Raw genomic sequence first — 12,607 nt, forward strand, 5'->3', positions numbered from 1 at the left:
ATTTTCCAGTGGTTTGTTTTTGCATTTCTAATAGTTCGTTGATTTGTAAGAACAGGTACCTGAGGGATTAACTCTCCATAATTGTAGCAACTTTTACTGATGATTCACAGGGACTCTTCCCAGAAGACTGTGCAAACCTAGCCGCACCCAGCTGTGTGCATCTCGCAGGCCGAACCTGACTTCCCGGCAGCGCACAATGGTTCCCAGCAGGAGGATCGGTGGGTGGCGAGTAAGGGGCCCCAAAGCTGTGAAGTAGCTTCTGGTGAACGGAGCGCAGCCACCAGGGGAATCCCACGGCGAGCCAAGGCCCTGAGCCAAGGCCCTGACCCTGCTGCCGTCGCCGCAGTGAATGCTGAAGCCAGGAGCCCTTGGGGGGGGGGCGGGGGGGCCCAGACACAAGTCCCGCCAAAGAGATCCAGTCAACAGGTGTCTGTGGAGCCGTCTCTTAGGCACCCCGTAGTTAAAATATGAGAACCAGAGCTGTGACCCCAGGCAGTCGTGAAGGGTGATCTGGGAACTACAAAAAACGCTCCCGGACGCGTTGCCCTAGGAGTTGGGGGGAAGCAGCAGGTGTCCCCGGGGAGGCCGCTTGGGCAGCCCCCCAGCCGCCTCCCTTACCCTCCAGGGTGCCACAGGCGACAGCATCCAAAGTGCAAGAGTCCAGGTACAGAGAAGCCGGAGCTACGGCAAGGTCTTCGTCGTGAATCCTGGGGAGCAGAAAAATGGGTGTTTGGGAGGAAAACGGGCTGTTCTGTATCTTTGCCCCCAAGCAATTTCATTTTTTTAAAGGAAAGTACATACAAAGAGAGGAAACATGGGAATGCTAAAACAAGCTTTTCAGGTTTTAGGAAGGTAGCGGAAAGACCCAGAAAGCAAGACGTCTCTCCCCTTGAGAGCCCGGGCATGTCTCTCCGCAGGGTCTCGAAGTCCCCAGAGCCCGGACGCGCGGTGGCCGCAACCTCAGGACTGGAGTTCCCGGGGGGACAGCACGGAGGGCACGTTGTCCTCCGGGAAGCCTGCTGCCACCCCGCGGGGCGCCCAGCTCCCAGCTCTCCCCGCCCGCACCCTCCTGCACCCGCTGTTCCTCGCCGAGGCCTGCATTTCAGGGTGCTGGGTTTTTGGGTTTTTTTTTAACTTGCCCTGAATTGTGGCAGCGAAAGACAACCATTGTCCGCCTTAAGCGTCATACACCCGTGAACACGAGGGGGAGGTAGGTTTTGGAGACAGGATGCTGTGAACAAAGGCGAGGAAAGCTGTGCACCCTCTCCTGGCAATGGCGCCTGATCGTTTACTGGTTTTTTTTTTAAGATTTTATTTATTCATGAGGGGCCCAGACACACACAGGCAGGCCTGGATCCCAGGAGCCCGGGCTGCTCCGGTGCAGGGGGCAGGCCCTTCCCGCTGTCGGGAGGCCCCTCCAGCTCCAGCTCCTCGTTCCCAGAGGCCAGGCTGCGGACACGAGCAGTCGAGCACAGGCTAAAACGCTCGGTTAGAGCCCTGGATCCTGTGGCTGGAGCGTGAGGGAGCTAGGAGACGGAACCTGCAGACCAGGCCCTGGGCCCCCCCAGCCCCCCAGCTCCAGGCTGAAGCGACCGGCAGGTGTGAGCATGGGGGGGCAAACGGCAGGGAAGCAGCCAAGAGGTCGCTCCCACCAGATGGCGTCGGGTGGCCACAGGCCTCGTCGCCCAGGTGCCTCTAGCATGAGGAGCTGAGGGCCCAGCAGGAGCCCCCCCCCCCCCCCCCCGGTGACCCAGGGCAGGGGTGGAAGGGACGGCTGGGCAAGACCCAGGGAGCCGGCGGCCACGAGGAAGGTCGGGGGACCTCGTAGGGGACCCTAAGGGGAGAGGCTTGGGGAGGCAAGGCCAGGAGAGGAGCGGCCCGGGGGCCAGGCGTCAGCTTCCCCCCAGGAGGCGAGGGAGCCCCCGCTTCCCTTGTGGCAAGGTCACCCTTCAGCACCTGCTGGGGGACGGGGGGCGCCCAGCGTCCGGGCTCCTGTTGCAAACGGATCACAATCCACTAAGCAAATAAAGGAAGGTGCATCCTGTGATGCGCTGCAGGCCCATAAGCCATCTTCTGGGGGAAAGCGCGACCCAGGCCGAGAGGGAGGCGGACACGGCGAAGGGCCCACCCATGCAGGTGGGGACTCCAGCCGTCGGAAGCTGGACCCCGAAAATTGTTCCCTTCCTCATAAGTCCCCCCGCACGTCACATGGGCGCCCGGAGTCCCCCCGGAAGGCTCACCAGCGTTCAAGACGCGTCTTCAGAAACGATTCGGAGCCTCAGGTCCTCTTATTTTTATACCCAAAGTGCAGTCGCTGAAAACTAACAGGTGTTCCTGTTAAAAATGCTTCTCATTTTCACCTCTCCCGACTTTGTGACATGTCAAAGAGCCAAAGGTGTTTCTTCCTTTTTTAAAGTAGGAAGTCGATAGCTATCTTTGAAATGTTGAAAAAAGAGAAAAGGAGGTGAAATTTTGTGAACAGTGATTGTCTCCGGGGAACAGGAGTTTGGAGTGGAACTGGTACTTCACACCCTGTGTTAAATTCAGCAAGTTCTCCTAAGCGCTTAAAAAGCGGGGTGCAATCCCGACACCCGGCTCCCTTCTCCCCATTTAATGAAACATGGTCCCGGGAACACCCGCCGGCCCGTAGCCGTGGGAGCCGACAAGGAGCAGATGTGCCGAGAAGAAAGCCGCTGACGACACGGTGTCGTTTGTGGCTCCACAGTTGAGCAGCGGGGTCCTGGGGACCCTTCCCGAGCCGGTGGGCCCAGGCCGCTCCCTCCGCTCCCCGACAGTGGGCTTCTGCACCCGTGAGCCCCAGGCCAGCGGCAAGGTGCCCTAACCCACAGGCAAGCTGCCCTACCCCGCAGGCCAGTGGCTCCCGTCTCCCCGGGTGATCCTTTGCCCAAAGCAAACCATGAACCGGCCGCCGCAAAGGACCTACTATGACAGGTGAGCAGCACCCGAGGGACCCCGCAGAGAAATAAAGTGGTGGCGATGGTGCTTGCTGTGGCCCTCGGGGGCGACGCTCATCTCAAGGACCGTCTTCAGGAAACGGGGCAGTTTGTAGAGCCGTGCCCTGCAAGCTAAGGGGAACAGCGGGGCCTGGCGAAGGCAACGCAGGCCCACCGGTCCCAGGCCTCCTGCCGGCGGGTGGCTGCCCGATCCCTCCTGGGCACCCAGTGGGCCCCGGGGCTTCCCACGCCTCCGCCGCCCGGTGCCGCGGCTCAGCACAGCTGGCAGGCTTCGCAGCGCGGCTGGGAGGGAACCAGGTGGCGGCTGGCCAGATGACCAACCCATGACTCGCCCTTAAGCCCAGTGGCCCAACCAGTTTCCTATGTGGTTTCTGTAAATGCACAGAAGGTGACTTTCAAGGAGCATCCCCCACCACTGATTTGCTCACCAAGCTCTCCGAGCATGTGGTTTAAACTGTATCTCCGGGGGCACCTGGAGGGCTCAGCGGCTGAGCATCCACCTTCGGCTCAGGCCGTGACCCCCGGGGTCCTGGGATCGAGTCCCGCATTGGGCTCCCTGCAGGGAGCCTGCTTCTCCCTCTGCCTCTCTCTGTGTCTCTCATGAATAAATAATTTTTTAAAATTTACAAAGGGCCAGAAGAAGGGGAAAAGGAAATAGAAAAAATAAATTCATAAACATTATACAATTCTATTCATGCTACATCAGTGCTTAAATTTTTATCTCACGCTATCAACTAGTGTTAATCTTTCTGTTAATTTTTTCAAGAATACATAAAATCTTTAAAGAGCATCTCTGATCTCTGGCAAGAGAGGAGCGCCAGGGAGGTGCCCCCGGGGCAGGCCCGGGCAGCAGGCAGTGTGTGACCTGGCTGCCAGGAACCCGCAAGATCCCGGGCACCGAACCGGATGCCGACGTCTTCCCAGGCGTCCTTCTAGGCCAGAGACCAGACGGCCATTAGGTCGTTAGAAGGACGCACAGACATGCTACCAGGAGGACAAACAGACTGCATCTCCGCGCGGTGCCTCCCCAGCGCGCCCCCTGAGGCCAGGCACAGCGTCCCCGTCTCCAGGCCTAGTGCATGGCCTGCCCCACAAAACGGGCCCCGGGGCATCGGGGGACTCACCCCTGTGCCCACCCCCTAAGGTGTCCCCTTCCTCCACATCTGCGCTCAGGCTGTGCCTTTCTGTTTCAGCCTAAATGTCCCTACAGGCCCAGCCGCAGCCCTAACAGCTGCATCCCTAACCGCCGGGCAGGGCGCACACGGCCTGGCACACGCATCCTCCTTTCCGGGAAGCCCACGTCCCCGGGAAGCCCTCCCGACGGCGGGTTTGGGGTCCGGGCTGTGGGGTGCCCAGGCGGGACCGCAGGCCAAGCCATGCGGCTCCAGGCCCCGCGCCCCCAGCGTGGCCCCGGCCGGAGCCGGGGGCGGGGGGCCCTCCCTGCCGCACCTTGGGAGCCGCCTGCGCTTGGGGGACTATTACTGACACTAAAAGTTAACGTTCAACAGCGGGAGTGGCCCTTCCCTGGAGTTTCCCAGCTGCCGGCGGCCGGGCTCCCCGAGTACCCTCACCTCCAACAGCGGCTTTGCTGCTTCCTCCTGGGAGCGGCTGACCCTACCCTTTATGAGAATGCCACGCTGCGCCCTGCCCCCCGGGAAACACCTCACCGTGGCGCCCCATAAATGCGGGCGGCGGCACGGGTTGCACTTGCACAGTGGGGTCCCGGGGTCGCCCCACCATGAGGCTGCTGGTCGTCTCCAGGCTGCTCTGCATCATCCTCCTCTGCTTCTCCACCTTCGCCGCGGAAGGTAGGGCTGCTCCCCAGGGCGCTGGCTCCTGAGCGGGACCTGGGCAGGCTGGGAGCAGGAAATGTCAGAGGCCCGGCTGCACCCCGACCCCCCCGAACCCCGCGGGCGGGCGGGCCCGGGCCTGGGGAGACAGGTCGCAGGCACCTCCGTGCACAGGGGCAGCGCCGCACAGGGGCATCCACAGCCCCAGCTCCCCTGCCCCCCGACGTGCACGAGGGATGTAGGGGCGATGCGAGCCCACGGCCTCCCGGCAAGGGGGGGTCCGTACCCCTCAATCCTGCCCCACTGCAGGCGCGGGAGCCGCCCTCTTGCCTCAGTGCTCTCAGGACAGTAAATCTGCACTGAATGAATGAATGGGCGAGCGAGTGAGCGAACCGTGTGAGCCTGAACACCCCCGAGGCTCGTGCCCGGCAGGCGTGTGCCGCAGACGGTGCGTGTGAGGGCCGGGGCGTGCTTGGCAGCAGCGAGGCCTCGCGCCTCTGTGCCGGGCACCGCTCCGCTCTCCTGCCCTTCTTGGTCCAAGTTGCGTTTTGAGCTGCTTCTCTTGCCGAACCCTCTAGACACTGCTCACCTGTATCATCTTTCTGACGGTGATTTTGACACGTGCTGGAGTTGGGGGCACAGACATAGACGAGGCAAAAAATACCCATGACCCTCCTGACTCGAGGATAACCATGTCCAACGCTTTATGTCGTTTTAATGTTGCAGGCAAGCTTTTTTTTTGTTTTGTTTTGTTTTGTTTTGTTTTTTTGAGATTGATGTATCTCTATATGGTCATGGTCATTATCTCTTTTTTAATGTTTAAATTTTTTTTTAATTTTATTTATTTATTTATGATAGTCACAGAGAGAGAGAGGCAGAGACACAGGCAGAGGGAGAAGCAGGCCCCATGCACCGGGAGCCCGATGTGGGATTCGATCCCGGGCTTCTAGGATCGCACCCTGGGCCAAAGGCAGGCGCTAAACCGCTGCACCACCCAGGGATCCCAATGTTTAAATTTTAAAAAAAAAATGTTAATGAATGTGATCAAGATAATCACACACTTTCTCTTTTTTTAAAAAGATTTTATTTATTTATTCGTGAGAGACATAGAGAGAGAGGCAGAGACCAGGCAGAGGGAGAAGCAGGCTCCATGCCGGGAGCCCGACGTGGGACTCGATCCCGGGTCTCCAGCATCACACCGTGGGCTGAAGACGGCTCTAAACCGCTGAGCCACCCGGGCTGCCTTCTTTTTTTTTTTTTTTTAATCATCATATTATTATAATCACCAAAAATACTTATGATCACGATTGTCCTGAGAGCACAAGGTCAGCAGTGAGCCTCTCCGAGCACTAGGGCTACAGGGAGTATTTGTCTTCTGCAGTTACTGCCGTGAGCATCGCTACGTGTCCTACGGAAAACAGTGATTCGGATTCCTCGACCCCACAGCACGAGGCAATGCAATTCCTTAGACCTCTAACTTGAGGGTAGGGGAGAGGCGGCCACTGCTACCTTATGACAACTCATTGAGGATAAATAACTCCCCCTGTAGAGTCTCCCATCCACCTAGGAGTGTCCCTGGCACAGGCCCCACAGTTGTTCATTTAAGTCATATTTTTAGGTATGACTTGCCATCAGGGAAATGTGCTATGATGCATCTCATGCTTGGACATGTAGGGGGCTCACAGCTTGGCACCATGTGAAGTGCGTGGTGAAAGCCTATGTGTGTATGAGGCCTGTCTTTGTGTTTAAGATAATTTTCTGAGGCTGGATTGCTGGAGGGAGGGTACGGGGTCCGCAGGCGTAGACACTCTGAGTGACAGTGCTGATTTTTGGAGACGGGAATGTGACAAAGACAGCATCTGTCCGCACTGACTTTTGTCATTTCTGCCAAAAAAAAAAAAAAAAAAATCACCCCCGAGCCCACCCTTTCCCCAGGCCCTCTGATCCCCCGGCCTGTCCTGAGTTTCCTCGAATAAATAGCCCCGGGACCCTTGCATCTTGGGCTCCTTCCCAGACCCGGCCCATGGGGGCCGCCTGCACGCTGAGGGGGGTCTCGGCCCTCTGTGCCCACCCTCAGGGAGGAGGCTGTCCCAGCACGTTGGCAAGCCCTGGAGTGGCAGGCTCTGCTGCACCCGAGCTCCCAGGCCGGTCCTGACGACCCAGACAGGTAAGCCCCGCACCCCGCGGTGGGAGGAGGCTCCAGGGGATGGGACAGCTGGGACAGGTGGGTCAGGCCCCACCCCACTGTGGGTGCCCCGCGTGCAGGGGCCGCAGTAGTGTGGTCTGGGGCTCATGGAACTTCTGGTTTAATGGGGGAAACAGAACCCACCCCCAAAAAGAATCAAAGAAGTAATCATTTTGGACTAAATTCGTCCTGTGAAGAGAAAGAACAGAATGCAGTTTGAAAATGGTACCAGGACACCCCCCACCTCACCCCCACCCCCCGCTGCCCCGTGGGAGGCATCGGACAGAGGCAGGGAGCAGGAGGGAGGGATGCAGAGAGGAGGGTTCGGGCAGGAGGAGCGGCAGGCACGAGGGGAAGGGGCGCCACGGAAGGCGGGGAGGCGGGTGAGCCTGCGGTGTTCACGGGAGCTGCTACCCAGGCAGGGCGGCCTGGGGGGGCACAGCCTCTGCGGGGCGGGGGGGGGGGTGGGGAGGGTCCTCGGGGGGCGGGCCACAGGTGCTCAGCTGGACTCCGTGCCCGGGGGAGGCCTGGAGGAGCGAGCGCACCTGCCCACAGGCTGGGCCCAGGTGTGAGGGACACAGGCCCTGCTGCAGGCACCCAGTCCCCGGCACTGGCCCAGCCCGGGGGCCACTGCTGCCTGCTGAGTTAGCGCAGAGGTCCGCGGGCCTTGGGGGGCGCTGGGGCAGGACCTGGGGTGGGGGGGCCGGGGAAGCTGCACAGCCTGGAGCCGCAGGCCTGCTGCTAAGGACGGGGACCCTGCCGCCCGCCCACAACCAGCCCCAGGGCCTCAGGCCACCCCCAGCTGACTTCAGGGGTCGTGACCCAGCAGGAGCCTGGCTGGGCAGGGACAGCAGAGGAGCCTCAGGCCGCTTCCTTGGAGAAGCTGACAGCCCCTCTTTGCCAACCCCAGCAGCGCTCACACACCCCACACGCAGGGCTGGAGAGGAGGGAGCAGGGCCCGGGGCAGCTCTGCTCCCCACGGAGCCTGGAGGATGGGCCCATGAGACCAAACCCGGGAAGAGAGAGGCGTCCGGCTCCAGACCCGCCCCTGCATGGACTCATCCACGGGCCGTAAGAAGAGGTGAGGGCTGCACGCACGCACATGCACACACACGCATGCACACACACGCACACACACACCTGCACATTCACACACACACATTGCACATACACACACGTGCACATTCATGCACACGCATGCACGCGTGCGCACGCACACAGTTCCCAGGAAACACCGCCAGCTAACAGCTGTTCTGTTAGTCACTCAACACTTCAGCCTCCTCTGGGCACATGGCTTCCGTGTTGCCTCTGGGTCTCCTGTTCGCACAGACTGTGACTCCATTGCAGAAACTTGCCAACGACTCCGAACAAAAAGGGCAAAACAAAACTTTTTATTGGGCCCTTCTTACGTGATCTCATGTAGATCCTGGGAAACACCCAGGGACGCGTTGTCACCGTTTTTACAGATTGGGAAACTGAGGCTCAGAAAGACTCTGAGGCCGAGCCAGGAGCCCAGGTGTGCCCGCCTCTCTCTCCACCACCACACGCTGCCCCCTCCACAGAGGGCAGGTTCCCGGTGGGGGCTCACGAAAACACGCACACATCCAGGACCTCACACTTGCCCCCTGGCTTGCAGTCCCTGCCGCACCCCTGCCAGCTGTGCCCTAAGCAGGTCCCCAGCCCCACTGAGCCGTCTCCTCGCCTGTGCAGGGCCGTGACCATGGAGTCCCCTTGGCAGGCTGTGGAAGGAGCCAGTGAGGCCATGCCTGTAAGGTCAGCTCTCAGCCGGGTGCCCTATAAGTCACCCCTCTATTGCCACTGAGCCGGCGGGAGCCCTGCCCAGGGCACCTGGAGCAGGAGGCCAGCGGTGTCCCCCCGGGGAGCCGGAGCCCCTGCCTCCTTGCCCAGGCCTCCTTCCAGCAGCACCCTCCGGCCTCACCCGGGGCTCACCTGGGGCTCACCCAGGGCCGTGTGCCAGATGCTGCAGGGCCCAGTGCGCCCGGCGGGGGCACCTCAGCCTCCGGACTTAGGTTCCCCAACATCGGCGCGTGTATGTGCACCTGCCTGTCCAAAGAGACAACGGCCGAGGGTGCCCAGAGGATGTCCCCGAGCTGCCAGCAGCTGCCACACGCATGTGCCCGCGTGGAGAGCGGCCTCTCTGGGCCTCGCTTTACCCGTAAGCGCAGGGCTAGGCCCGCGGGGCTACCCGAACCAGCACCAGAGAGCAACAGGCTGAATGAAGGGCCAATAGGCTGAATTTCCCAATTTACTAAAACAAACAAACTTTTCCAGAGGCTGTAAAAAGTTTATATCGATCTGAACAGTAGCACCTCATGGCGGCATTTTAAAAAAATTTTTAAAGATTTTATTTATTCATGAGAGACACAGAGAGAGGCAGGGACACGGGCACACTTGGTGGGGACTCTGCTTCTCCCTCTGCCCCTTGCTCAAGCTCTCTCTGTGGCCCTCTCTCTCTCTCAAATAAAATCTTTTTTTTGTTAAGATTTTATTTATTAATTCATGAGAGACACACACACAGGCAGACAGAGAAGGGAGGGAGGGAGAAGGCAGGCAGAGGGAGAAGAAGGCTCCATGCAGGGAGTCTGACGTGGGACTCGATCCCAGGACCCAGGATCACACCCTGGGCCGAAGGCAGGTGCTAAACCGCTGAGCCCCCCGGACTGCCCTCAAATAAAATCTTAAAAAGAAACAAAAACACTCCCAACTCTAGTGGCTCAAAATAACATTTATTTCTTATTTGCCATGAATCTGAGGGTCAGTTGAGCAGTTCCTCGACTATTAGCCCCACTCCTTCATTCTTCCAAGGGTACGCTGTGCCATTGTGCTCACCTTGGCTGGGCTCCCTCGCATGTTTGGGGGTCAGCGGCCCGCAGGTCTGGGGCGGTCTCAGTCAGGCGCCTGGACCCTCCTCCACGTGGTCTCTCATCCTCCAACACGCTAGCCCACGCTTGTTGGCAGGAGCTGCAGGGTTCCTCCTAGGAGTGGAAGCACCCAAGGCCCCTCGAGGCCTCCGAACTGGCCCACTGTTATCTCTGCTGCCTTCAGTTGGCCAAAGCAAGCCACCAGGGCAGCCCAGATGGAAGGAGCAGAGGAAGAGACCCCATACCTTAGTGGGAGAAGCCACAAGGTCACGCTACAAAAGAGGGTGGAGAATTGCCATCTTATTTGCAATAAGTCAAACACCATATTTATGGTGAGAGCCAGAAAAGGGAGCCCTGGGGACCGGAGGGGGGCAGGGGAGCAGTATTCAGGAAATCGTCATCCTCCATCATCCTCCATCAGACTCGGTGCAAAATCCTCACAGGATGATATCAATATGAAAGACTACTTTACACTGTAAATTACTGTGACAATCACATTTGGAAAATGAAAGCACTTGCAAATAGGGAGAAAAAAAAACACAAAGCCAGGGGCAGCCTGGGTGGCTCAGCAGTTTGGCACCTTCAGCCCAGGGTGTGATCCTGGAGCCCCGGGATCAAATCCCACATTGGGCTCCCTGCATGGAGCCTGCTTCTCTCTCTGCCTGTGTCTCTGCTTTTCTCTCTCTGTGTCTCTCATGAATAAATAAATAAAATCTTTTTTTAAAAAAGCCCAAAGCCACACCAATATTAGCACTGATTTAAGATTAGGGTGTGGGGCTATGAATACATTATGATAAGGACATTTATTTTTTTGTAGCCAGTGGTTATATATACAGCAGTTATGGTACTTACTCTGACTAACTCACAACAATTTTGAGAGTTAGATACTATTACTCTACCCACTTGTACAGGTGAAGAGCCAAAGCACAGAGAGGTTGTGGCACTTGTCGAGGGCCACCCAGCTAGTACGTAAAGGGTAGGGCCTGAGCTCTGAATCCAAACACTCAGGCTCCAGATTTGCATTCTCAACCCTCACACCACCTTGCATATAGTAATAATCTGGAAACAGAAGGAGAAAAAAAAAAAAAAGAATAATCTCATCACAGCAACTCAGCAACTCTTTTCACTCATTTGTGTCTCTTTTGGTTTTTTGTTTTTTTTAAATGCAACCAGGTGTACCCAGCTTTATTCTATTGTATCTTACTTTTTCTTTTTTTTAATATTTTATTCATTTATTCATGAGAGACAGAGAGAGAGAGAGAGAGGCAGAGACACAGGCAGAGGGAGAAGCAGGCTCCACGCAGGGAGCCCAATGTGGGACTCGATCCCGGGTCTCCAGGATCAGGCCCTGAGCTGAAGGTGGCGCTAAACCGCTGAGCCACTCAGGCGCCCCTATATCTTACTTTTTCACGTTTAAAATGAACACTTACATCCCGCGCACTTCTCTTCCTATGGGCACCCAGTCCTCATACTCACCGGGTTTCCTCACCGCTAGCCGCGTCCCATTGTGAGGTACCATTACTAACCTGCTATTTCTCCACCGTGGAATATTCAGCTAGTTTCCAGAAATTTCTTTCCGGTATTCAAAACTAAACTATGTAGAACCGTTTGATGCATGCAGGGTTCTTTGTTTTATTTTTGTTTTTCTTGTGGACTGTTCCTCCCATAAACGGGCTGGTGGGTCAGGATGCAAGCATAGCTTTGAGATGCGCCACGCCCGTGAGGTGCTGCCGGGGAGAAGGCAGCTGCAGTGGACTCCGTTCTTGGCAGAGCCACTTTAGACCCTTAGTCACGCCCCCCCCCCCCCCCGCCAAAAAAAAACCTTAGCCCCTTCTCTCCATCTTCTGCCGATAAGACCCATCTCTCCATCTCTCCCTGACGGGACTATACCCCGAGCCGGTCCCATTTGCCATGAAAGGCCCCTTCTGGGCCTCCGGGAAGCGGATACGCTCGGATTCTCACCTTGACGTTTAAAAGCTCTTGGCGCCTAGAACCTTCAGCTGTGTTCTCTCGTCTCCGGGCCCGCCGTCTGCCCGCGTCCCTGGCTCTTGCCTGGCCTGCACCTTCTCTCCTTCCCAGGGCGCCCCGTCAGGATCTGCAGACCGTGTAAGTTCAAGCCGGAGCCCCACAAGTGGGTGGTGCCGGGGGCTCTCCCGCAAGTCTAAGGCCCCCCGACACGGCTGCACGCACGCAGCCCAGCCGCTCACGCCCAGTGGCCGAGGCGCCCAGAGGCCTCGCATCTTCCAGGATGCACCTCTCGCTGCTGGGCCCGATAGCAACGACGTCAAGAGCGTTGGCCCATGGAAGCTTCTGCCGGTGAACCACGAGCCTCTTCTCTTAAAGATGCACCATGTCTTGCCTGCCAGCCTGGACTGTGCCCATACTGCCTTTTAGAAAAGCCTGAACCAGAATTTTCTGGAAATCATGACATGAATACAAAGGTCCAAACTCTGGAATGCCTGTCTTGCCGTGTGCTCTTGAACCAGTAAGTTCGCCTCCCCGGGGTCGTGCTGGCCTCAGAGATGTAAAGGTCAGAGAGGAAAGACCCTTCCGTCACCGGCACCAATGGGTTTCACTGCCCTTTTCCGCCTTCATGGCGATGAGCTGGGATGTTGTGGGGGGGGCTTCACCTTGGACAGGAAGGGCCCTGAGAAAGGTCTGCTATTCCAGATGCCAGGCCCCAATCTCGCCACCCACTTTCAGGGTTGTTCAGGTTCAGCCCACCCGGCCTCAGTCCCCACCCGGCCCCGAGAGGGCTCACGGTCAAGATTCCCC

General features: G+C 58.0%; 1 protein-coding gene across 2 annotated transcripts; it reads left to right on the top strand.

The window, feature by feature from the left end:
- The first annotated feature begins 4,626 nt into the window (after positions 1 to 4,626).
- Positions 4,627 to 12,288, top strand: GPR15LG (G protein-coupled receptor 15 ligand). 2 transcript variants are annotated; one of them, XM_077895228.1, is made up of 4 exons: positions 4,627 to 4,783; positions 6,843 to 6,932; positions 7,861 to 8,031; positions 11,912 to 12,288. In XM_077895228.1, the coding sequence occupies exons 1-4, from the start codon at positions 4,714 to 4,716 to the stop codon at positions 11,995 to 11,997; spliced, it is 417 nt and encodes a 138-aa protein (XP_077751354.1). In that variant the 5' UTR covers positions 4,627 to 4,713; the 3' UTR covers positions 11,998 to 12,288. The 2 variants fall into 2 exon arrangements, with proteins under 2 accessions (XP_077751354.1, XP_077751355.1); XM_077895229.1 differs by having other exon boundaries at positions 7,864 to 8,031.
- The last annotated feature ends 319 nt before the right edge of the window (positions 12,289 to 12,607 follow it).

This window comes from Canis aureus, chromosome 4, assembly GCF_053574225.1.
Source record: "Canis aureus isolate CA01 chromosome 4, VMU_Caureus_v.1.0, whole genome shotgun sequence".
Lineage (NCBI taxonomy): Eukaryota > Metazoa > Chordata > Mammalia > Carnivora > Canidae > Canis > Canis aureus.